The following is a 27,140-nucleotide window of genomic DNA, read 5'->3' on the forward strand; positions in this document are numbered from 1 at the left end:
CTTGAAGTTGTGTTTTCTATTGCCTCACAAGAATGGTCTGACTACTCTATTAGCCAAACAAACAAGCAAACAAAAAAAAAGTCTTGTTTTCAGGCGTCTCTCATTGCAAGGAATCAAAAACCATAAATGCTACTGCTAATCCATAGATGTTAATGATTGTATATAGTTGCTATAATGTAAGTGATAATAGGAACTAACTTTAGTGAATGTTCCATAACATTAAACTTAATTAGAAACAGATAAAAAATTATGGCAAGTCATTCTTTAATAAATGAAACATTTAAATTGTTTGGCAGATAAATTTACTTTGGAACATGTTGCCATTGCAAAATAATCAGTGCAGTAACAGTAACTCCATTCACCTTTAGCTCCATGTTGTGTATTATTTCTTTCAAATAACATTGTTCTGCCCCAATGTCTGATAATGAAACAAAAAAGCCTCTGAATCCATCCAAAGGTCCTAATGACTGTTTACACAACGTTTACAGTTTAACAATAGGGGCAAGCATTCCTTTTTCGGGCTTCATTAGTGCAATTTATCCTGATGCAAATAATCACAGGTGATTATCATCAGACTGTCTTAGAGAAAGATATGCTTGGGACGGAAGCAGGAAAAGGGGAGGAGAAGGGTGGATGTGGACTGTAAGTGTCACAGTAGGTCTGCTTGTGAACATGGAGGACAGTAATTGTAAGTTCAAATGAGAAAAGAGATAAGATGTACTTGACTTGATGTACATTCAGTGAGTGCATTTTTCTTTCAATTATTGTAAAATTCCTGAGGAGGCACAAGATCTGTCAATGCCTCTCTGAGGCTGAAACTCACTCACCAGTGTCCTGAGCTTTGCTGGTCAATCGCATGTGATGAGCAGGAAGGATCTCTAGCTTGGCCACATCTGAGGTGCTGGCTAACAGCTGAGTGGCCTCCAGCATGGTGCAGTGCTCTGTACTTGTGCTGTCGATGGTGAGGATGTGATCACCTACGTGTAAAGCTCCTGATCTGTAAAAACGCACAGATTTGTTGGATATAGTGAATAAAGAGTTGTTAGTTGCAGCGCAGGCCGGTACTAGAGACATATGTACAGTCAGGTCCATACGGATTTTTGTAATTTTGTCTCTGCACACAAATGGATTTGAAATGAAGCAATCAAGATCTGATTGAAGTGTAGACTTTCAGCTTTAGTTCAAGTTTTAATTCATTTTCACAGGCTCAAAAGTAGTTGGACAAACATAATTATAAATATAAGGATTATTTGTATTACCTAGATGCAAATCCTTTGTATTCGAGGACTGCTGGACGTTTCCTACCTTGAGATGCTTTGCCAAGCCTGCTTATTTGTGGGTCGTTCTGCCTTCAGTTTTTTGTTCAGTAAGTGAAAAGAATGCTCAGTTGGGTTGAGGTGAGGTGTCTGACTCGGCCATTTAAGAATATTCTTTGCTTTAAGAAGCTCTTGGGTTGCTGTATGTCTTAGATCATTATCCATCTGTATTGTGAATCCTATACACATTTGACTGAATCTGAGCAGAAAGTAAAGCTCTATACACTAAAGAATTCATCCTGCTACTTCTGTCAGCAGTCACATCACCAATAAAAACCCGTGACCCAGTTATGATTTTTTTGTTTGTTTATTTTTGCCTGCCTGTGTTATGAAACCTACTACGGACACCGATTCAGGGCCTGCCCCTAAAAAATAATATGCTGAGTATATTGGATACACTTGCACCTGGCCTCTCACTATCACACATTACACAGGAACGTACGTTATTTTAATTGAGAAAACAGTAGTTACAGAAAGGCAAAAATCATCACCTGTCGACCACGCTGGCAGCTTTGATCTTGTCAATGATGATCACCTGTTTGTTCCTGTGTGTGGCAGAAGTTAATGTGATGCCCAGACTTGCTCCAGGAGATTTGGCTATTTCCACCAGCAATGGGCCAGAGGCATTTGTTACTGAATCTAAAAATAATAAGCATTACAAACACAGCTACTACACACAGCACAGTGGATTAGACAACAGATTCTTAAAAAAAATTATAAATTATAATGCCAGCCATTTTTAGTTTATAGAGTTTTATATAACAATTCATTTTTTTTATTTCTACAAGTATTGTAGTTATAGTCATTTATCATTGTTAAGGTTTGTCCAGATGTGTAAGTGTTAAAAATGACGAAGAATTTACACACATGATGTTGCTACATATGCGCAGTATACTACATACAATGGTCAAAAACTGGCTTGTGACATGTAAGGAGGCCCAGACCCATGGTTGATCCTTGGGTTTAGCTACTGGGAAAAGGTCAAGTGCAATGTCTCCACTCACCCATAATGGTCACATCATATTCAATTTGGAAGATGGCCTCCTGGCTACACTGTGCCAGCACATTAAGGGCTTCACTGTGGCTGGCACTGTGTAACGGCACACCATCCACACTGAGGAGCCGATCACCTGCCTTCAGTGTGCCCTCTCTGCAAAAGACATCAAGCCAAGCAGGACCAATCATATGGTTTGTTAGTCAACACCCTTGCAAATTCCAGCCCTTACTGATGAAGTTACTGCTAGAGTGGGTAAGGTAAAGCAGAACTGCTCAAAGCTTTTGTTTGGACTGTTACATTATTTTTATGGAAACACATTGTTAAAACTGAAAAGCCATGTTACAGGTAATTTTGCTTGGAAATGTTCTGATATTTTATTCCTTTAAGTTAACAGTGAGTATGTATACCTATACAATATTTATACTTTTAAACTGAACTCAAGCTCTTTGAAACTGTAACCAACATCCAAGTGGAGTGGATAGGAGTGGAGGAGATGAAGTGGATAAAGTTTCCTATTCTGCAAATGACAACCTAAGTTTAAAAGTCCATATCAAATTTCAGCTGAAATGAACATGTAAAATTTTAATGCATATGCTGGTAATCTGCTATACCTAAAGGCAAAGTTAATTTTCATTTGAGGAACAATAAAGATACTGAGCTCAACTGAACTAAAAAAAGTTTCATTCTTGCAAAGTAACACTTCAAATGTGCACCGATAATATATATATATATATATATATATATATATATATATATATATATATATATATATATATATATATATATATATATATAATGTGTGTGTGTGTGTGTACAGTATATACACTGGGTCACGGGTATACAGTATATACACTGTGTTGGACTGTAGTTATGATAGTTAGCATAAAGAAGCTAGCAAAAAAAAACAACAACATTTGGTGTACATACACTGATCAGCCATAACATTAAATCCACTGACAGGTGAAGTGAATAACATTGATTATGTTGTTACAGTGGCACCTGTCAAGGGGTGAGCTATATTAGGCTGCAAGTGAACAATCAGTTCTTGAAGCTGATGTGTTGGAAGCAGAGCATCTTCAAAAAGACAGGCTTTGTGGGGTGTTCCTGGAATGCAGTGGTTATTACCTACCAAAAGTGGTCCAAGGAAGGACAACCGGTGAACCGGTGACAGGGTCATGGGTGCCCAAGGCTCAGTGATGCACATGGGGAGGAAGGCTAACCTGTCTGGTCCGATCCCACAGAAGAGCTACAGTTGCGCAAACTGCTGAAAAAGTTAATGCTGGCTTTGATAGAAAGGTGCAAGAACACATAATGCATCTCAGCTTTTTGTGTATGGAGCTTTGTAGCAGCAGACTGGTCAGAGTGCCCACACTGACCCCTGTCCATCACCGAAAGCTCCTATAATGGACACGAGAGCATCAGAGCTGGACCATGGAGCAATGGAATAAGGTGGGATGCTGGGAAAACTTGGGTTCTGGTATTCATGTGGATGTTACTTTGACACGTACCACCTACCTAAACATTGCTGCAGACCAAGTACACCCCTTCATGGCAACAGTATTACCTAATGGCAGTGGCCTCTTTCAGCAGGATTATGTGCCCTGCCACACTACAAAAATTGTTCAGGAATGGTTTGAGGAACATGAAAAAGAGTTCAAGGTGTTGACTTGTCCTCCAAATTCCCCAGATCTCAATTCAATCGAGCGTCTGTATGATGTGCTGGACAAACAAGTCCGATCCATGGACGCTTCGCCTCACAACTTACAGGACTTAAAAGATCTGCTGCTCAAGTCTTGGTGCCAGATACCGCAGCACACCTTCATTAGTCCGTGGAGTACATGCCTCGATGGGTCAAAACTTTTTTGTTGGCACTATGGGGTCAGGCACACAATATTAGGCAGGTGTTTAAATGTTACGGCTGATCAGCGTATATACTGTATTATGTGTTGAACAGGAGGTAGATGACTATTTTACTAGCCGAGAATTAAAACCATGGCAACCTATTAGTGATCAGCATAGAGTAATTTGGGTCACGTGAGGGAAAAAATATGGCGTTAATGTAAATAGAAAGTAAACAAATGCTGAGTCATATTCTAAGTGGTTCCTATTCTATCATATTCTATTTCTACTTACAAGTAGAAATACAAAGTACATGCCATATTGGGCCTCATATTATGTTTTTTTAATTAGACTTTTGCTATTTGTTTTATTAATTCTAATAAAGGAATTGTGTATCCATGACTAGATCACTACAAGCCATATGCTTATGTTTCAAAACTAAAGTCATTTTGTTTTTGATATTCATACGTGAAAAGAGCACGCAACACTGTACTGTACAGAATGTCTGTACAACCAGATAATACAGGAAGCAGAATACTAACCCAGAGAGGGACTGCTGTTTCTCTGAGGGAACAAGCAAAAACAGAAAAGGCACATTTATCAAGCTGTCACATTTCATTTGAGCAGCGTTTGAGCAGACCTGTACTGATTTGAGGTGCTGTGCATTCAATAATTTCTTACCGAAGACTATAATCTGTTTTAGTATATATTCTATCACCCTAAACCTTCACGGATACACTTTCATACAGCACAATTTCATACTGCTCCTAGCAATTGCAAAGTCATTTTTCTTTTTTCGCTACTACAATAAAGTGCAAGTCTTGGGTATTTTCTTCGGGTGTAGTCCTCGCTTGTAGGAATGTACTGCTTTCTACCATATAACACACAAGACTAATGCCTTATGACATACCTTGAACAAAAATATTGAACTTGGATTTAAGTGAAACTAAGTAGAAATAATGATTTTATAATAAGTCTGGGATAGCAAGGTACAATTTAAAAATGAGAAATCAATCTAATATAACGAATGCTAAAAATAAGAACTTCCATTTACAACCGTGACTGCTTCTGGATTTTTCTACATTTGATGTACAATACCAGTCAAATGTCTGGACACAGTAGACTGAATATCTTTTTCTTGATAAAGGCTTATTGTTAAGGTTACATAAAAATGAACATCCCTGTCAGTACAGTTGGTTGAATATGCAGATGGAAATGTCATGGAATAACAACTAATTGTCCCTAGACAAGTCCATCAGGCAAGATTTCACAACAAGCGCTCAGACTAATGAAGGTAAAGTAAAGAAGAAATGTAAGAGAAAAGACAACAGTCACTCAAAAAGAATTGCAGGACAACCTTAAAGCAGCTACAGCAGTTACACAGAGAACAATAAGCAATTAACTGCACCACAATCTTCTCTGTACCTACACCCCCTGAAAACACTGACATGAAACGTAGACAAATCCGAACCCTTTTGGAACAATATACTCTGGTCAGACGAAACAAATGTAGAGCAGTTTGGAAATAATTCAGCTCATTATATTTGGAGAAAGAAGGGTTGTGTGTATGAACATCATACACACAACCCACACAACCACAACATCACAATGACCCCAATCATACAGCTAAAATATCTCAATATGTTGCACACATTTTTGTTTTGAAATTGCAGATCCATCAGATGGACCTTCATAACCATGGGGAATTTAAGACAAAATTGAACAACAGTACTGCAAAAATCCAAATTCCCTCTTAATGTCTTGCAAGCTGTAATTGCTAACGACATCTTTGGAAAAAACTAGTAATGTTGGTCATTTGTGATGTTTGAATACTTTTTCCCTAAAAATTATTTTATCCCTAACAGATTTGATTTTGTTATTATTTTGTCTTCTGGGAAACATAAAAATCTTATGTAGCTTCTGAAGGGCAGTACTAAATGAAAAAAGATCTTTAAGGTCTTTAAATGAAATAATAATACTGATCATCGTGTTCAAAGGTTTACATCCCCCTGGCTTTTAATGTATCGCGTTGCCTTCTTGAGCATCAGTGAATGTTTGCACTTTTTATTGTTGTGAGTCCCTCACTTGTCCTCAGTATGAAAAGATGGATCTCAACATTATATAGCCACTGTTGGAAATGGGTCTCATATTAAAGTACAGCGTATTTGGGTAAAATCAGGTATAGGGCATTTGTGATGAATGGATGGAACTTATCTATGTAAATTGTGTATGATATGTGTATGTTTGGTTATTGTATGGTGTGCATGTTTTGCTGTTTATACAGTTTTGGGTGTAAATGTATGTCAATTGTAGTTTGATTATTATGTTGTAACGTCGGCTGTTTTCTCTCGATTGCCCAAGACAAATTTCTCCTAAGGGAGACAAGAAAGCCTAATCTAATCTAATCTAATCTGATCTAATCTGTAAACTTTTGAACTGCTTCATTTGTGTAAATTCAGTTATTATTGTGTTTTATGGACTATATGAAAATCTGTTATGTGAAATGGCTTATTCAGGGAAGGACTAAATACAAAACAAAACAAAAAACCCCCCAAAAAACAAATTTATGGCCTCAACTATATGCACTGGAAGTATGTTAAATAATAACAAACAAAAGTGTCTTTATACGTATTTTCCCAAACTGTATGCAAAGCCTGTTATTGTAAAAAGTCTTGAAAACAGTCTGCTAGCAGCAATGTTAACATTACAGAAAAGGTAAAAACTTGTTTTGAACATTACCTGTCAGCGGGACCTCCTGGCCGAATGTATGTAACTACTAATGGGCGAGTTTTGTGCCAGTCTTCATGAGAGCCTCCTTTATATACCATAACAAATACAAGAACTGATTGAAACACCAGCCCATTGTCCAATTTATCAAAACATACAAATAAATACATTACAGAATGCACCAAAATTATTACCATAGGTTAAATTTCTATGGTTTATTATTTTCATTTAAAATCAACTGGATTTGACACTAATTATATAAGTGTATGCACTTACCCCGCATTACAAAGCCAAAACTATTGCCTTCCTTGTGTAAACAAATCTCGATTGTCTTTGATATAACACCTGAGGTGCTGTCTGATCCTGGAAAAAAATAAAAAAGAAAACAGGACGCAATACAGCGCCGACACGCCTTGTTCATTAATTTATCACATTTTACTGGGAAGGCGGCCAACCTGGCAGACAATACAGTAAAAAAACTAACATAGACAGGAAGGTCAGCCAAGATCACTGAGCTTATAAAGTGGCTAATACATCTGCCAGACACACGATAGCCTGTGGACAAGCATCACAGAATTACGATCACACAATTTAACCACATGGCCTGAGAAGGGCATCAGGTAAACAATCACCTGCAGACCCATTTATTACAGAAACAAAATTGTTCTCATAGTCCATGTAGTGATGCATGATGAATGAATCTACTGTACAGCTGAGCGCCCACTACAGAGCTATCAAAAACTGGCTTACTCAGTTTACAGCATTAATACTTTATTGACAATAGAACTAAGCTCAATAATTTTTTTGTATAGTAAAAGAGCTTACATTCTCAAATATTTGGGTAATGCAGGTTTTTTTTTTTTTTTTTTTTTTTTTTTTTTAATCACATCCACTACATATATTATTTAAGGAATAAAACACAATGGAGTGTCATGTTATAGGAAGATAATCAAGTATATTATTTTCCAATAACAGCATTTCCTGAAGTGGTTTGTTCATCTTATACCACAACAATTGTTGCACACCTATATTTAACAAAGATATTTTTTATTGGATAAACCTGTGTTGTGTTTGCAACTGTTTGATATCCATGAGAGCAGAGTATTTTTGTGAATTTTTTTATTTAACAAAAGATCAAAAGCTTAAACAATAAAGACAATTTTTCACAGCCTTCATTGCTCATATTTACCAAGGGTGCCAATATTAGTGGAGGGCTCTGTCTATACAGTACAGCTTGTCATGTTACAGAGAAACCACAAAGCTCAATGCCCTCTGTCCTGAAGACTTTCATGGCGGAAAACGTATTGACGATTACAAAGTACTGGCACTAGCAACTCCGTAAATAATCTTCTTTTTTCTGAAAGCTTTACAATATCAACAATTACTCTTTTTTTCTTTGTTAAATAACAGCATGCTTTAAAATCTGTATATTATTAGCCTTATATTATCTGGAGTGTCTCCATACAAGTCTTTGCGAATTAGCTGTTATTATAGAAACTATAATGTATTAGAAGGAGTGCATTAATATAAACCTATGATTTGTCTTGCAGCCAGAACTACTGTCAGAGCAGCTATTATAGAAAATTACACCGACCAATCAGAATGGAGTATTCAAAAGTGCTGTGGTATAAGCTACAGTGTAATATATACTGTAGGTATATATTTTCCTTTTAGGAAAATGCTACCTATTTACACTATTTACGCTTTTGTTGAACCATTCGTTCAATACTTGCATTGTCAATAATGTGTGCTGTAATTAAAATCACAGCAGTTGTGATTTAAAAGTCACACACTTTAAAGAACTTTTTGTTCTTTATCAGCTTAAACTAAAACAGTTAGTCAACACTTTCCCTGTGAGATGGTATCTCTCTCTCTCTCTATATATATATCTGTATATCTGTATATATTCACTTAGACATTCAATATCAGGAGGAACATGCCACATGTCAAGCAAAGACACAATACTCAACTTCCTACCGGCTGGAGGCAGCTCATACTCCACTTCCAGCACTACACGCTCGCCCACGTTCTTCAGCAGGCTGATGATCTCATCATGACGCAGCTTAGTCAGATTGATGCCGTTCACTGACTTTATATAGTCGCCCACATTCAGCTGGTCACTCCTGGAGCACAGTTATGTAGGATTTGATCCATTATTGAGAATAATACAGTGTAGACAATTCTGGTATCTGTTATTTAACTTCAAAACTATTTTAATAAGGTAGTTCTTCCGGTTGTGTGAGTAAGAGCTTTATCAGAACAGATATTGTCATTTTCAGTTGAATGGTAAGTCAGTCTTCCAGAGTGAGAATTCTTTATCCGCTGTTCAACAGGCCACAGGAAGTAAACATATGCTCATTTAGATGCTAATTAGAGAAATGAACAGTGTTTATTCACACTGTCCTTTGGGCTTGCATGACCTAGCATAGTGATGCTTCATCAAAACATGTTAGAAACCCAGCAGCAATCCAGTTTCCTTCTTTCAAAGCCATATGGGATAGGGAACCACACGACAACATAATCCTAATCACTGAATCCATTTCTGTTTCATTTACTTCACTCAGAAAGCTATTCATATCCTAACAACATTGATAATGCTGAGGATTCTGTATATAAACAAGTAAAAGAATCAGAATAATGGTATTTTCCCCCCCATTTTATCACATAAGGTGCTTTAACTGATTTCTGATGCAATACATTACTGTTCATTATTTACCTATTTGCCAAAATGTATTGCTAAAGATGCACATGGGGATGATTCTGATATTTCTAATGGTTAAATTAAATTTGTGGCAAAAAAACAGGTAGGGATGAGTATAGACAGAAAGGTATAAGAATGAACAGATAGGGAGAAGTATGCACAAATAGGAGTGAGGAAAGAACAATAGGGATGACTTTAGATAGAGAGGGACAATTACAGGAACACGGCGACAAGTACAGGTAGACAGCTATGAGTATAGACAGACAGGGATGACCACAGACAAAAAGGGACAAATGTATTCAAATAGGGAAGAATTTAGACTGTAGGCACAAACATAGACAAAAGATGTTAGACAGATAGGGATGAGTATCAACAGATAGGAACAACTATAGGCAGATAAGGATGGCTATAGACAGACAGGGACATGTGTACACAGAGAGGGGTGAGTATTCACAGAGAGATGAGTATCAGATAAATAAAACAAGTATAGACAAATAAAGACAGTATAGACAAATTGTGACCATATAGTCAGACAGTGATGACCATAGACAGATAAGAATTAGTATTGACAGATAGGAATGAGTATAGACATATAAGGACGAGTACTGACAGACAGGGATTAGTATAGACAGACAGGGACAAGTATTAACAGATAAGGATGACTATAGACAGATAGAGATGAGTATAGACAGACAGGGACAAGTATTAACAGATAAGGATGAGTGTAGACAGACAGAGATGAGTATAGACAGACAGGGATAAGTATTAACAGACAAGGATGAGTGTAGACAGACAGGGATGAGTATTGACAGATACAGATGATTATAGATAGATGGGGATGAGTATAGATAGGCAGGAATGAGTATAGACAGACAGGGATGAGTATAAATAAATTGGGATGAGTATAGACAGAAAGCATTTAGTAGAGGTTAATAGGTGTTTTCCTTTAAGGTCAGGAAAATACTCCTTCTTGCATTTATGCTAATGGGTATCTAGGAACATCCTCATTTCTGGGCTACACGACCCACTCCAATGGAAGTGTCTTTCTGCTTTTTCCTTTTCTGGCCACAAAAATAACAAATTAGTGTCAAACAGGAAAAAAAAGATTCACGCCCAGTAAAATGAGCTGGCATTATACCAATACATTATGCTAGTGCCAGGATCAAAATAGTACCCTGAGTTTATTACTGGAGGTTTAATTTATGTTAATTTATGTAAGTGTTAATTCAACACTGTCTGAGTTAACTGAATTTTGTGGATACTATCACTAATTTTACTGTATGTGCATGCATGTGTGTGTGTGTGTGTGTGTGTGTGTGTGTGTGTGTGTGTGCACTCCACCTGGCTGCTAGGCCTCCTGGTCTGAGGTTGGAGACACGAGGTTTTCCATCTTTGTCTGTTCCTCCTGAGATGGTGAGACCCAGTGTGCTGCCCTCCTTCTTAATCAGCTCCACGAGTGTCACCCCCCGCAGCTCTTCTGCCCAAAAACACAGGAGCCAAAGCGACAGCCCAGGCCAAAAACTTGGAGTCAACAACACAATAATAATACACTGACCCCATAATAACACTGCCACTGATGTTTTATTACATTCAAGCACCATGACTGTCCACACAACAGCAGGCTATTTACAGTCATTAACCTTTACCAGCTTTTCACATGTAGGCTTCAGATAAAAATGTGCCTCTTTTAGAGCAGAACAAAAATATGTGAACTGTGCTCTCATTTAAAGCTTATGTACCATAGCGCTGTCAGAATCAATTTCACTGTTCCAATATTACTCTGATTTTCATAATATTTACGCAATGAAATAGTCTCATTAGAAAGTTGTAGATCTTATGTTAGTTTTTAGCGACCTAAAGTATATTACACCTCATGACTTGCTCTCAGGAACATTTACACAAGAAATGCAGTATTCAAGATAATCCAGTTAGTTTGTAAAACCATTCTCCTAAGCTTGTACATATTTACATGCAAGTTTGCTGTTCACGCACTAATGTAAATCTCAACTGGTAATTCTGTACACAGATTATGCTTCATTTTAAATTGCTTGTTTCTTTCAACTGCACACACAAATTTATTAAAAATGTGAAGCCCGGGCATTGACTTGAAAGACAGCAATCCACGACAAATCCACAAGTATGACTAGCCATTCAATGAAGACAAAAGAAATAGCACCCTATAACAACAGCCAACGTGTGGTAGCCAACGTGCTGTAATGGCTGTGCTGAATTACTGGAATATTATGGATTTTTGTGGCCATTAATACATGTAATTCAGCTGTGCTGTGAATGCGCTTGGCAATTTATGGATAAATTTGCATTTTGTTAACATACGCATCCCAGTGCAAAGGCAGTTCCACCACGATTTTATGAAATAAATGCAAAATCAAGCAAATGCCCCAACATTCTAAGGAGCTTGCAATTTTTTCAAAATGACCGCAGATTTGGGCCAAGACGCGTCATGCGACGTCAACACAATGCGCATTCAGCCAAAGCCCTCTTCGATTCACGTGCGTCAAACATGAGTACAGCTAAAAAGTCTCATTGACCAACAAACATCACCCATGCAAAACAATATTGTGCAAGTGCAATTTCACCAATTCAAGCACAAAATCTCCACAAGTTGCATTGCAAATTGTTTAAAAATACACAGCAGAATTGTTGGTTGCAACAATCACAAAAAAACAAACTTGAAAATCCTCTACGGACTGCAAAGAAAATCAGTGCTAATGAAACCTTTGTAAATCTGGCAGAACTTTTTAGTTCAGTTTGGCCTACAAAACCATTTAAATTGCAACACGTTTCCATCTGGAGTTTGAGGGAAAGGGTCTTCAATGGTCAAATGTTTCAACGCAAGCCACGGTTGAAGCCACAGGCCTTTGTATAATATTGCATATGCTATAGGCAATAATGAATTACAACAAGTGAAATACCACTATGAGAGTAAGCTTTTAATTATCAGCAAGCTCTATTAAAGATTTGCTTTCAAACAGAGACCTGATCTTCTTGGTCAATCAGTAACGCCTATTTACAACTAATTACTTACGATTATAGAGGGAATAAGGCTACCAACCGGCACTCCCGAAAAGTAATTTCCTCTTAAAAAGACACTCAATATTTCTAGACACGATAAGCCACAGACTCTAATCCTAGCATTTGCATTTGAGAGTAATTAACATAAGCCATTGATTATTATTGGAAGGCTGTTTCAAAAGCTTGAAAGAAAAATGTGATGGCTTTTACCTTGTGTGTTTAACCACAGAATGAACAACTCATTAAACAAACCCTTAATTAACCCTAAAATCTTAATTAAGTATGCAATGCATGTGCATGCTCACTTCACCAAGCTTTAAATATTAACATTACATCTTCTCCAAAACTTAAAACATGAAAAGGAGCTGAGCAATCCTTGCCTGTTTACACTCAAGTAAAAAATGATTACGAAGTCTAATGTGCCATTAAATATTTATTGCTGGCAAACATTTTTAATGCAACCAAATGCATTTAATCAAGTGTTATTTAAGATTTTGATGATCTGTAGAGGCTTTGTGGCTCTTACATTTTGTACTCTTATGCCAGTTGCAAAGTAGTGGCTATACAATATAAAGCAGCATTGAACAAATCACCAATATGGTGTCCTATTTTCGTTATCTTATTATATAAATGCAAGTAATGGACCGTTCTATGAAATAAAGTCAAAGCGAAGCAATTTAAAACCAATTATATTTTATTGTCGACTCATGATAAGAGATGGTCAACTGCTCGTGTAATTGGGTAGGTCTGGCATTGAGCTGAAATATGCCTTCTTCTGTTCAGTGTGCTAAAGATATATATATATATATATATATATATATATATATATATATATATATATATATATATATATATATATATATAAACTTCCAGAAACACTGTGAAAAAGCCGCCAGTGGCATGCATTAAATCCCCAAAGCTCTCAATCTCAAACAAGCAACTAAACCATCGTGGCAGGAAGCGTGCAGAAATCCTCACGGCATTACGGATAAACATGTCCTCAAAGATCAAAAAGAAAGAAGGAAACAGTACTGGAATAACACTATATCATGAGAGTATGGGAGAGAGAGAGTGAGAGAGAGAGAGAGAGAGAGAGAGAGAGAGAGAGAGAGAGAGAGAGAGAGACAGACAGACAGACAGACAGACAGGGTGTACCTGGGATGCTCTGTCTTCTGGAGACAAGGGAACTGTCAGGACCTGTAGATTCCTTGTTGCCTTTGGAGTAAGGCCCATCATCTGACAAGAAAAGAGACACATAAATGTTACAAGCTCAGAACCGCAGAGCTGGGGTTTTTTGTTGTGAGATATAATAATAATAATTGTTGTTGTTATGATGCTTCTTTTTATTCTTCTTCTTCTCCTTCGTCTTCTTCTTCTTATTATTATTACATAGCATTTAATTTATCAAAAATTTTAAAAACAAAGTCGCTTTACAATTTTGGAAAAGAAACACACAAACCAGTTGCAGAGCTGCACAAATGACACACAACAGAGGGCTCAGCAGCCCTGAGCCCACTAACAACTATGGCACCATGCCTTCTGCCATCAATACTAGTAATACACAGTAAAAGTTATCTGACACTGCAATCTATCCACAGCAAGTGGCGGACACATTTTACTAATGGAAGATAAGAGCCAGGGGAAATCCACTGCTCATGCTCATAGTCTGGAGCTCCTCCACCACCACTGGAAACCAGCAGATAAATTCAATGAATTACCAAAAACATTAAAACAGAAAGCAGACACAAAACATCCTGATTTATGATGTTGTTGTGTATATCTCATACTAAATAATTTTAGATCTTCAAATGAAATACAACATAAAACAAAGGCAACCTGAGTAAACACACAATACAGTTTTTATTTATTTATTTATTTTTATTGAAGCAACAAAAAGTTGTCCATCACCTATCACCAAAAAATGAATTGTGTGCTTAAACTTTAAACTTAAAATCTGGTTTAGCAGCAATAACTGCAACCAAACGCTTCCGATAACTGGAGATCAGTCTTTCACGTACTTCTAGGACTAGGATTTACTCCTATGCTTTGGATCATTGTCTTGCTGCAAAGTCCAGTTGCACTTGAGTTTCAACTTACAGACTGAAGACCGGACATTCTCCTTTAGGATTTAATTATTGCAAGTTGCCAAGCAGCAAAGCATCCCCACACCATCATACTTCCACCACCATGTTTGATATGATGTTCTTTTTTGTGAAATTCTGTGTTTGGTTTAAGCTAGATGAAATGGGATCACTGTCTTCCAAACAGTTCCACTTTAATCAATCCACAGAACATTCTCCAAAAATTGGTTTGCAGTGGCAGATTTTCACCTCGCCACTCTTCCATGGATGCCATTTTTGCCCCGTGTCTGATAGTGGAGTCATGAACAGTAACCTTTATTGATGCGAGAGAGGCCTGTAGGTCCTTTGATGTTGTCCTTGGCTCTTTTTGACTTCCTGGATGAGTAGCTGCTGTGCTCTTGGAGGAATTTTGGAAGGTCAGTCACTTCTGGGAAGGTTCACTACTGTGCCGAGATTTTCCATTTGGAGATAATGGCTCTCACTGTGGATCTTTCAAATCCCAGAGCCTTTGAAATAGCTTTGTAACCCTTCCCAGACTGATCTATTTCAATCACCTTCTTCCATATCATTTCTGGAATTTCTTTCTATTTTCGTATAGTGTGTTACTGGGTAAGACCTTTAAACCCAACTTCATGTAGTTGAAAAAGTTTTATTTACATGGTGATTTGATTGAACAGGGTTTGCAAGAAAGAAGGAATACTTTTTCACAGCACTGTACAAACACGACACATGAAAAAATAATGGGAAAAAAAAACCAAAAACACAAAAATGAGCAATGATCAAAAAGCACATATGGGTGTGATAGCCAGGTGTCCATATACCTTTGGCAATATAGTGTAGCCTACTCAACACCTATAATAATAAGAAGGCATATAAATATGGGATTGTCAATGTGAAACCCTTTGGACTGCTGTACTGTCAAACTGTTGAGTTGAGTGTTTATGAGAACATGTTTCTCCGTGTGAACAGATAAATGAGTCATGCACACCACAGTTTTCAGTCCGTTTTAACTTTTTACATAAATTAATACTCCCCCTGCAAGCCTCAGGCCTGCCATCAATAAACATTTCTTGGAGTTTTCATCTATTCCTTCGTAACACCTGCAGGAAAAACCACATCATTAATGAACTCTGAAAGAGTACCACCTGGAGCCATCACTATTAGCTAGTGCTCATATGCTCTTGGATCTTGAGTTTGCTTGAGTCCTCTTGCAGAAAAAAATGAGACTCCAGTAAATTAGAAATATTGTGGTTGAGCAAAACTACAATGGCACCAGTAACTACTCAAAACCCAAAAACTACTCGCAACATTGCAGCATGTACAGCCAGAGCTCGTCTCTTCTCTCATCCAGTCAATGACTGCATGCTACAAATCAATTAAATTGGCTCACTTTAGCATCCAATTATTTCAGTTTAGTAAGTTTCAGTTTAGTTTATATTCATTCATGAATGTAAAAAAAAACAAAAACGATCAAGAATCGTGCTAACCCTTCCTCGCAGTACTATGCGTTCCATTTCGCCAGCAGAATGGAAACTGATCAGACCTTTTCAATCAATATAACCAAATTATTTTATCGATGCAAGTCTATTATAAGATTAGTCGGGACACTGTTGGGTTTCTGTCTGTAGAGTATCATGACTGTCGTGTTTAAATATTGTGTTTAGCTGCTGGAGAGCAGGGCAATGGAAAAAGGGAGGGGTGTGAGCCCCGTGCTGGCCAAACAATTCACACCTCTCCACAATAACACTGATACAGAGATAAAACAGACAACTAAAGTTTTTTTTGATAGTAAAACATCGTATACAACTACCACAGTAAAATCACAATATTTAAACCTAGGTATAAATAAATAAATAAATACTTCTAATTCTCAATGCCCTGAGTGGTTACTTTCATATGAGCCATTACCCACTACAGTGGTTACAAATATTTTCAGTGCTGAACACGGGCACCCCCAAAACGGGTGGAAATTCCGTTTTTCGGCCTCTGGTAAAAAAAAAAAAAAAAAAAAAAAGAGCTAATTCGTCCATGACCTTCTCATGCTACACAATGTAATTAGCACTATAGTTAGTTGTGTGCATGTGAATATGGATAATCCACCAGACTGCAATGTAGAAGTTGAGGATAAAATCCCATGGCTCTACCTAAGTGTTCCAGTATAATTGAGGTGAATGAGGTGTCACTTTTGCCTCCCTAGAAAGAATCTACTTTGTCTAACTTGAAAAACCATGTTGAGGTATGTTTCACTAATTTGCTTACATATATGTGTTATTTTCTCAGTATTTGAGTCATTTCTGATTATTATATGGACTTGTGCCTCTTTTCTCACCATTGTCTATGGTTATAAAAACCATGTGTCTGGAATAACAATAAATTCAGAACTGTAACAAAAACAGGTTATCTCAGCACACGAATGGTTTACTAGTAAATGTATATGCTTTACAAATCACACCACGTTTAACAGCTTGTCATAGAATATATTAGAAAGTAGATCAGCATGCTACCATGCTGTTCTCACATCTCTGAATCTCTACTACACGCTTCAAAACACCTTTTAATTAAGCCACGCTCCGGATACTTGCTAAGGCTAATGTAAATCTTATTCTGCTGACGATAAAGAGATGTGCAAGTGACTGAGCCTGTAAAACCATTCGATTAGTTCAGGAAAGGTCAAAGACTCAAAGCTTAAAACTAATGAACAGGCTTACATTGCATAATAAGGACTCAGTATTCAAGCACACATTCTGTTTGTGATGTATGTGTATGTGAAAGCTATTACTGACACAGCTCAACAGACAGATTAGCGACTGGAACTAACGTGTCTTGTCATGCTACTTCTCTCCACAGAGACTCAGTCATATCAAATCTCACAACGATGAGAGGCTTCATATTAATCGACATTGTTTCAACGTAGTGCTGCATTAAGACGAAGAGAAAAAGACATACATACTCTGGCCAGACTTCCTGATTCATTCAGACAGCTCAATTAGTAGCCACTATCCTGGGAACAGATGGCACAAGATGGGAGTTCACCAAGGATGGGACACTAGTCCATCATAGGGCACTATACACACACATTCACACACTCATTCACACCCAGTAACAATTTAGAGTAAATCCACCTACCAGCATGTTTTTGGGAGGTGGGAGGAAACTAGAGAACCCAGAGGAAACCCATGCAGACATAGGGAGAACACGCAAACATCCACTCCCAAGCTCAGACTGAATGTAAAGTGTAATTCTGAATATGTTTCCCCAAATATGTCCTTCTTATCCATTCTTATGCACCCACAATCCACATTAGGAACACCTGCTCAAGAGCTTCAGCTTATGTTCACATGTTCAAACATCAGAATGGGAAAAAAAGTGATCTCAGTGACTACACAGAATGGTAGATTGTTAAATGATCGATAAGAGACCAGAGGAGAGTGGCCAGACAGGTTTAAGATGACAAGAAGGCTACGGTAATCTAAATAACCACTCTTTACAACCATGGTAAGCAGAAAAGCATCTTAAATCTGAGATCTGTGACATACAGATAGTAGGGTCAGAATTTGGCATTAACCATAGGAGTACATGGATCCAACATGCCTTGTTTAAGCAGTGCTGGTGGTGTAATGGAGGTGGGCACAGCATGTTGGCTTAGCATGTTTGCCTTCTTACACAGCGTTGGATGTTCAAATTCAAGTTTGCATGTTCTCCCTGCGGTTAGGTTCTCCTCTGGATACTCAGGTTGCATCCCCCAGTCCAAAGACATTAGTAGGCTGATTGGCATTTCCAAATTGTCTGTAGTTTGTGAAAGTGTGTGCGATTGTGCCCTGCAATGGGTTGGCACCTAGAGTTCCCTTGGATAGGCTCCAGGCATCCAACAACCCTGTGTAAGATAAGCAGTATGGAAAATGGATGAATGGAGGGTAGTATAATGGTGTGGGGAATGTTTTCTTGGACTTGGCACACACTGGGTTCCTTAATACCCATATGACAATACAGTATTTCACAAAGCACAAGCAATGTCAAACTGGTTCCATGAACTTGACAATGAGCCAAAGCATAGGAGTAAATCCTAGTCCTAGAAGTAGGTGAAAGACTGATCTCCAGTTATTGGATGCATTTGGTTGCAGTTATTTCTGCTAAAGGTGGCACAACCAGATTTTCGGTTTAAGGGGGAAATTAGTTTTCACATTGGTGATAGGTGTTGGATAACTTTTTAGCTTCAATAAAAAATAAATAAATAAATAAAATAAAGACTGTATTGTGTGTTTACTCAGGTTGCCTTTGTTTATGTTTTTTTTTTTTTTTTTAATGCATCATTAATGCGCATGCCTTATAAATGCAAATACATTAATCTCCAAAATCACTGACCATGTTCAAAGATAAAAGGAAATACAACAGAACCTCATGCAAGGACTTTTGCAATACAATATTAACATACAAAATCGTAGTAACCATAGTAATCATGAATCATTTTCATCTTTGTAATAAAAAAATAATAATTTTTGTCGATGTGCCTGAATGTGCTGCCTGAAAATGTGGACTCCACTGTGCAGTACCTGTACCGCTGTTCTACTGGGTTTAAGTTATTGGTCTAAACAAATTCACGAATTTCAGTGGTTATGTGCTTATTCTTCATTTAGACTTTTACCTTAATTACCCTACATTATCAGCATTGAACAGAAAGAGCCCGTGTCAGGGAAGAGGACTGCGCCCTGTGTGATGGACAAAAAGCAAACAGAATGTAAACTCAGCCTTCACACTTCAGCTTAAGATTTCACACACAGATATATATATATACACACATGCACAAAGGAGCACTACCAGCTGCTCACAGATCACATACAACTGAGAATCACACGTCTACAAAAGGTTCCAAGCATTCAACATAATTATCATATTGTTGGTTCAACATTGCTAAAAAGAAAATCCTACCATAAAATCCTTTACCACAACAAACCTTGCTTATGTCAGTGAATGATATGGATTTTCTTTTGTCAAAAAGCAAAAACAAACAGACCACAGTGCCAAACAGTTGGTATCTGTTGACTCACGAAACCACGGCTCCAAGGCAAAAAAATCACCTCAATAAAGTTGGCATGAAGCTATCAGAAGCAAAAGCACGTATTTCATTAAATGTATCCTTTGCCAGTGAATTTTCAAGAGTTAGAATTTTATTCACGCTCAGTTTGAACATGGAAATGCCATGCAATTTTTTATATAAGATTATAATAAACTAGATATAATATTACCAAACCTATTTCTAGAACTGTTCTACTCATTTCAAGCTTCTAACTGTAAACGGTTTTTAAAACTATCATTTAAAAATGGCATTTTGTATTTACTCAGGTTGCCTTTGTTTTTATCTTAGATTTTGTTATCACTTCTGAAACAATTTATTATAAACACAATATAATTATATGAACACAAAAACAGAAGAAATCAGGGCAAATAATTTTTCACAGAAGCATATGTCCACATTTTCTTCTCCACTCTAGCCAGGTACTAGTGACTAAAGTTCAGACCAAATAATAAGCCTTACTGTATATTCAGCGAACCTTTTGAAATAATTTGATTAAAAAAAAAGGGTGGGGAGAGAAATCTAGTGTGATTCATGAGAGGTTACAATGACAACACAGCTGTAAACAATCTTAGACATGGAGGAAGTGGGGCCGACGTAATCTAACTCTAGCAAGTGGGAAATGGGAGCATGCAACAAGCAAATGATGAAAGCATAACGCACTGACATGAGGCGCATCAGGAAACTGATATGCTGCCATGTTTTGAATCTTCTGCAAAGGTTTCATAGTGCAAGCATCTTAGAAGTAGTAGTCGAACCATGAGACAAGTGCCTGGACAAAGGATATGAGCTGATCTTCCTCATGAACCACTTCAATGCCCAGAAAAATAAATATGATAAGAAGCTTGATTTGTTGGTGGCCAGCTCACTCTGGTGTGACCTTGGGTTTGGACCATGGGTTTCTGTCCAAAGTCATGTCAGCCACTTTTGTTAAACAATATGTTGACCTTGCAGGGTTCCATGACAGGAAATTAGTAGAGTATTCCTTGCTAAACCCAGTATGCACCCTACGCTACTGTTTTGACTGGAATGTGGTAATGAGATCATCGGATCAACTGTTTGTAGGTCGAGGAGGCTCCTGGATGGTGCACTGGTCTACTGGATGGTGGGCATCATCACTTCAGCCTATAGGTGGAACAGACACTCAGATCCTACTGTGACAAGCCACAATTCCACAAATGCCACTGGGTCTGCAAAATAACACATTTGTCTGTCAGCAAATTTCTGCAAGCAGCCCATCGGCCCATTGTGTTCCACCCTTCCTCCCTACTGAAAAAAGGTCTAATACAATCTTGGGCCTTGGGCTGCCACCACTTCTTTACCACAAATTGGGAAAAGGGAAGTAACAACCTGCCAAGAAACTACACAATGCAGACTGAGATAGGCACTGAGATATTAGCTCTATTACTTTCCTCATGAAGAACTGACAACCTCTTACAGCAATTAAGCAACGCTGAAATAACGCAGGCAAGCAATCAATATTACACAGAACTAATTAAAAGCAAACATTAATCTGTATGTCACACAGGGACAGAGAATACTGTGTAAAGGGACAACGGACAATTGGACAAGGGAGCCAGGATGGAGGGATTAAGTAGCATGTAGGCCATGGACTTTCTGTCTGAACTAAACAGCTGTCTTAGAAATGCTAATATGCACAATACCCAAATCTCAAGCCTGGTTATCATCTTGTATAAACCTTGCATTCCAAACGAATAAAATGTTAATGAATATAAACAAATCTGTACATTGACGCAGTCTACACACTATCTGAAACAATTCTTTAAAACAGAGGTTTTGCTCCTATTTTTTTGGCCTGTAATATCCCTTACTGCAGCACTGAACCAATTTACCGCAAAATACATGGTGATTATGTTCATTATTGGGCGAGTACGACTTCCAAAAAGCACGCAATTATACCAAGTGCACTTTCCCAAACTACCCCCCCTGAATCGCATAGTAAAACAAGCAACACGGCATCTGGAAAACAAGCTGCAATTAGTGTAATAAGTAGTTCCCAATTGCTAGATGCATAAAATGGGAGATTCCTCACAGGCAAGACATAAAGGGGAGGATGGATCACTTGGCTGTGTTGAACAGTGTGCACTAGTGTTGTGTGTGGGAGGAAGAGAAAGGTGACAACTGGTAAAATTGCTGGTTGTTCATCTCAATGGTGATACACAAAAAGGTAGATTGTTATCTGAAATGCTGGTGTGGTAAAAAGAAATCAAAATGCCAATGGAGAAAAATAGGGAAAGAAAATTCCATCATACTATCAAGTAGCCTGACAGTAAAAACTTATTTACTATGGTTAGTGAAAATACTAAAAAGGTAAAATTTCACCCATCCATCCATTTTCTGTATTTCTTATCCTTACTGAGTCATGGGGAACCTGGAGCCTATCCCAGGGGGCATGGGGCACAAGGCGGGGGACACACTAGACGGGTGTCATCATACACTACGGACATCATACACTTTGGACGTGCCAATCAGCCATGCATCTCTTTGGACTGCGGTAGGAAACCTGAGTAGCCAGAGGAACCCCAGAAGCACGGGGAGAACATGCAAATGCTAATTAATTAACTAATTAAATGTAGTTTTCTCCATTTTTATTCTTTGGGGCAACCACATTTTAAAATGGTATAACTTTACCTCTAGCTGAGATACATACAAAAGAGAAGTATATCTCAGTTTATCAAATCCTGTCGTTTTCAGAACTATATAGCAGAAAAACAATTTCCAATCTTCAACTGTCCAGTATCAGTGAACTGTAGCCCACTGTAGCCTCAGATTCCTGTTTTTGGCTGACAGGAGTGGCACCTGATGTGGTCTACTACTGTGGTAACCGATCTGCCTCAAGTGATATATTAGCATTCTATATATATTCTACATAGTAGCATTCTGAGATGATTTTCTGCTCACCAAGGTTGTAAACAATGTATTTCTGCAGAACTGCTACTCACTTATTGTTTTTGGTATCATTTGGCCGGCATCAACAATCACACCATGGTGTGGTCACTTAGAATACATTGTTCCTCATACTGATTGATGTTTATTGTGAACATGAAGCTCTTGGAGTTGTACAGGTGTTCCTAATAAATTGATCAGTGAGTGTTCTGTATATAGTAAAACTGTCATTTAGCCAAAATAAAATAAAATAATTTCACATGCTGTGACAAATAAAAAACATTTAGGACACATGCTGTGACAAATAAAACAGAATTTGAAGTATTTACATGTGCGTTTACTTGTCTTTAAAAATTACTGGAAAATTCCAGTAGAATCTCAACACTGAAAATCACCTCTAGGTATATACACTACAGCATGTTTATCGGCACAAATTTCTGACACACTACTTTGCTCAACACACTCTCTCTCTCTCTCTCTCTTTCTCCCAGAGGGAGAACATTAGACGGAGCACTGTAGCATGACTCCTGCTTCTGTTCCTCTTATATGCACCAGAGCCTCCCAAATCCCTCTGCAAATCCCAGTGAGATAACTTGATCTGTCGTATTGACTTGAAATCACCATGCGATCTGGCACAATTCCAAAACACATCACCAAGGCATTCCCTTATGTGCGATTTAAAACTTTATCAATACCTTAATGGAAAGGGGCTTGGTTTTCCAAAAGCACTGTCGTGCTAAGATGAGTGTAAGATAAGGAAAAACACTAACACTAACTTCCTTTATGAGATAAATGCATAAAACAAAAATCATTCAGAACCTCACACACAAAGCAATACAAGTTAAACGAAAGAAACGTTTACAGAGTGTATAGCATGATTTGATATGATTGATATAATGGCAATGTGATACTAGGGGTCTTGTATTCTCTACACTAATACACTAATTTAATGGTGTGCAAGTGCAACATAAACTGCTGCAAAAGCTGAACAAGCCATATGCCACAGTGAGGCATGATGATTTGATACTGTAGAAGTGGAAAACCTGATGCACATACACATATAAAAAAGGGGGGAGGAGGTTACTACTTGGTACTACTACCAAGGTACAAATAAAGAAAATGTACCCACAAGGGTATAGGTGAATCCTTAAGGTACATTATTCCCTGTAGGTTTCCTCTACAGAAAAAAAAAAAAATTGTAAACAATTTAAAAAAAAAAAAATTGTAAACATTTTTTTTGTTTAAACCACATCATCTCTCAAAGCAGTACGTGAAAAAATATAGCAATATTTGTTACAATAACACACAAACTAATTATAGCACCACACTTCTAATAGCTACTTATTCATATCTCTAGTGCAGGATACAGTACAATGCACACTGTGTTCACACGCTTCAAAAGGCGACAGCAAATTAAAGAAGTGTGACGCTCACCAAAGCTGCTCTTTACTTCTCTCCGCAGTCCACACAACATGTTGGAGCGTGGTCCTCACACACACACACACACACAAACAGACACACACATACACACACTTCCATGCACACAAAGACCGAAGCGAAACTGTGTGTTCTGTACAGAGCAGACTCCCTCTGTCAGAGTGAGGATGTGTGTGCAGTGATACATACACACTCACACACATACACACACACACATGCACGCATACGTGTTTAGCTATGGTCTACGTAAGCCAGCTGAATGAACATCACTTTCTCACTGCAGCCCATTTTAAGTATCTGCTCCATTTGTGACTGCAGATGACGTGACTGACCATAGCCATAGAAAGGAATTAATGTGTAATTAATTATCAGATACTTATCAGATTAATTATCAGATTAATGTAATTAATCTATCTGTACACAAAGACTAAATTCAACACAAATCACTGGGACTTTAATGGTGGACAAGCTATACTCTTGACCTACCTACTTTTGACTAATCCTTGACCAACCCTAGCCACTCCCTTAGATACTCTTGACCAATCCTGCCCACTTTTGCAAACATCTGTGACCAATCCTGCCCACTGCTGCGGACATGCTTGATCAATCCCGTTCACTCCTGCTGACACGTTTTACAAATCCTGCCCGGTCCCGCAGATACTCTTGACCAATCGCAGCCACTGCCACAGACACTCTTGACCAATCCTGCCCACTTCTCCAGACAATCTTGATCAATCACAGCAACTCCCGTAGATACTCTTGACCAATCCAGCCCACTTCCGCAGACATCTGTGACCAATCCTGCCCAATCCTGCAGACATACTTGACCAATCCCGTTCACTCCTGCTGATACTTTTTACAAATCTTGCATGCTCCCATAGACACTCGACCAATCCTGCCTACTTCTGCAGACACTCTTGCCCAATCCCAGACACTCCCATAGACATTCTTGACCAATCCCAGCCACTCTAGTAGATAGTTTTGACCAATCCCGCCCACTCCGGTACATATTCTTTACAAATCCTGCCTGCTCTCACAGACAATCTTGACCAATCACAGCCAATCCCGTAGATTCTCTTGACCAATCTTGCTCACTTCCGCAGACATTCAGGATCAATTCCCTGCCAACCCTGCACTCATTATTTCAAATACTGCCTGCTCCCACAGACATTCTTGACCAACCCCAGCCGCCCCCACGGACAATCTTGACCAATCCTGCTTACTACTGCAGACATTCTTGACCAATCCCTCCCCACACGCCTAAACATGCTCTTGACCAATCCTGGCCACCTCCATAGACAGTCTTGACCAGTTCCATTATTGCTTATCAATGTATTGCATAGTTTAGCTGTGTACAACACATTTGTAGGAATCATCCTGGAAAAAAAAAAGAAAATAGTTAAAAAAGGTAAGGCTAAAGAACTGACTATAAAGCATTTAGAACTGAAGCAGAGAGAAGTCTGCCTTTATCTCCAGCAGCTCCCCTGGCCCCTTCTGAAGGTAGAGATGTCTCCATCAAACACACACAGACAAACACAAACACACATAAACACAAACACAAACTTGCACCACCACAGACCTCACTCTGATCTTCAGCCTAGTCCAGTCCTACTGGCACCCATCACCGATATCTCTCTCAGGCTAATCTCTCTCTCTCTCTCTCTCTCTCACACACACACACACACACACACACACACACACACACACACACACACACACACACTTTATACTCAGGTAGCAAAAAGACATTGGGTTTGACCCAAAGTTTATTTTGGGTGACTATGTAGGCCCTCCCTGTACAACACAAATGTGCTAAAGTTGGCCCAGTGTTAGCCAGGTTGATATGAATTAGTGCTGCTTTGGCAATGTTCACACAACATTGTATAGATCCAACATAGCCATGCGAAATAGACGTTGCACCAACATCAGTGTGCTGTCTGGGTTCCTCCTTCTTTGTATCTGTTTCTATCGACCTTGTTTAACTCCCTCACACTTTCCCCTCAGCTTTTAGTAGACGGAACTGATCACGGATTCAGTCCGGGACTAACCATCAGGAGCACCGGGAGAATTCCCGCTGCTCTGCTGTTTATTTATTTAGTTATTTATTCGTTATTATTTTATATTATTGCATGTCCGATGTGCTCAAGTGATCCTTTCTGAATCTGCAGAAGGGCACGCAAAAGGGCACGCAAAAGCAAAACCTTCAAAAAGGCAGAGGTGAAATGTAGCAAAATTACTGACCTGTTCAGGGCTTCCAGTGCAGGCCAATCTCATTTGTAAATACTGTGGGGTTGTGTTCAGAAACTTAGCTAATCAACCATTAACCACAGTTTCACCACTAGCAAACGTTAGCACTATTACTATTACGTCACTCAAAATATGCTTAAAGACAGCATTATATATTGTATAGTTATAATATTAAGTAATTTACAATACAAATATCCAACGTACAGTACATTTAGGGAGCCCTCCATGTTGTTATTTTAATTGTTGAAATTGCAACAGGTTGGGGTAAAATAAGATAAATTAAATATGCTTTAATATATTTATATGAAAATGGTTAAATCTCAGGTAAATCTCAGGTATTTTAAGTATATTTTAAAAAATAAAAAATAAAAAAACATCGTGATATTTTGTGATGCTTTAATTTTAACTAAAAGAAATGTAGATTCTGTGCTCACAATTTACAGTGAGGTTAAACAGTTGTCCTTTTCCAACAATGTGGACAGGTACATGAAAAATGGCAAAAAAAAAAAAAAACCTTTTACTTTTATGAGTGAAAAGTAGAGCGTTACTGGCAGCAAAGCACTTCTGGTGTTTGTTTAATGCTTGGCATACCCATGTACGCTGATATAAATTAGGACTGTTTCACTACTTCTAGGTGGCTTGTTTATGTTTTTATGGGATGGCCACACTGTGTGTAATAAACTAAATTTAGGAAAGAAAAAACAGGGTTGTCAGTGATTTCAAAGTTTGTTGTGGGTGTATGGAATGACCTGGATGAGTGTGAGACTCCTGGCCTGAAATTATT

General features: G+C 38.1%; 1 protein-coding gene across 5 annotated transcripts in view; it reads right to left on the reverse strand.

Moving 5' to 3' along the window:
- The window catches only part of grip2b (glutamate receptor interacting protein 2b), a 72,456-nt gene extending 48,149 nt beyond the window's left edge, over positions 1 to 24,307 (reverse strand). For 2 of the 5 annotated variants that reach the window (XR_008393191.1, XM_017450239.3), the window contains exons 1-9: positions 24,107 to 24,302; positions 13,769 to 13,849; positions 10,922 to 11,057; positions 8,857 to 9,002; positions 7,156 to 7,242; positions 6,892 to 6,967; positions 2,321 to 2,466; positions 1,808 to 1,955; positions 828 to 997 (exon numbers count right to left, since the gene is read on the reverse strand). Coding sequence is in view for 4 of the 5 variants with exons in the window: in XM_017450239.3 (XP_017305728.1) it covers positions 828 to 997; positions 1,808 to 1,955; positions 2,321 to 2,466; positions 6,892 to 6,967; positions 7,156 to 7,242; positions 8,857 to 9,002; positions 10,922 to 11,057; positions 13,769 to 13,849; positions 24,107 to 24,146 (1,030 nt within the window). In the remaining variant the exon portion in view is untranslated. Of the gene's footprint in view, positions 1 to 827; positions 998 to 1,807; positions 1,956 to 2,320; positions 2,467 to 6,891; positions 6,968 to 7,155; positions 7,243 to 8,856; positions 9,003 to 10,921; positions 11,058 to 13,768; positions 13,850 to 24,106 lie in introns of all 5 variants that reach the window. The other 3 variants (XM_053674199.1, XM_047149460.2, XM_053674200.1) reach the window with 3 other exon arrangements.
- Between the last annotated feature and the right edge of the window lie 2,833 nt (positions 24,308 to 27,140).

Source organism: Ictalurus punctatus, chromosome 21 (genome assembly GCF_001660625.3).
Source record: "Ictalurus punctatus breed USDA103 chromosome 21, Coco_2.0, whole genome shotgun sequence".
NCBI classification, from domain to species: domain Eukaryota; kingdom Metazoa; phylum Chordata; class Actinopteri; order Siluriformes; family Ictaluridae; genus Ictalurus; species Ictalurus punctatus.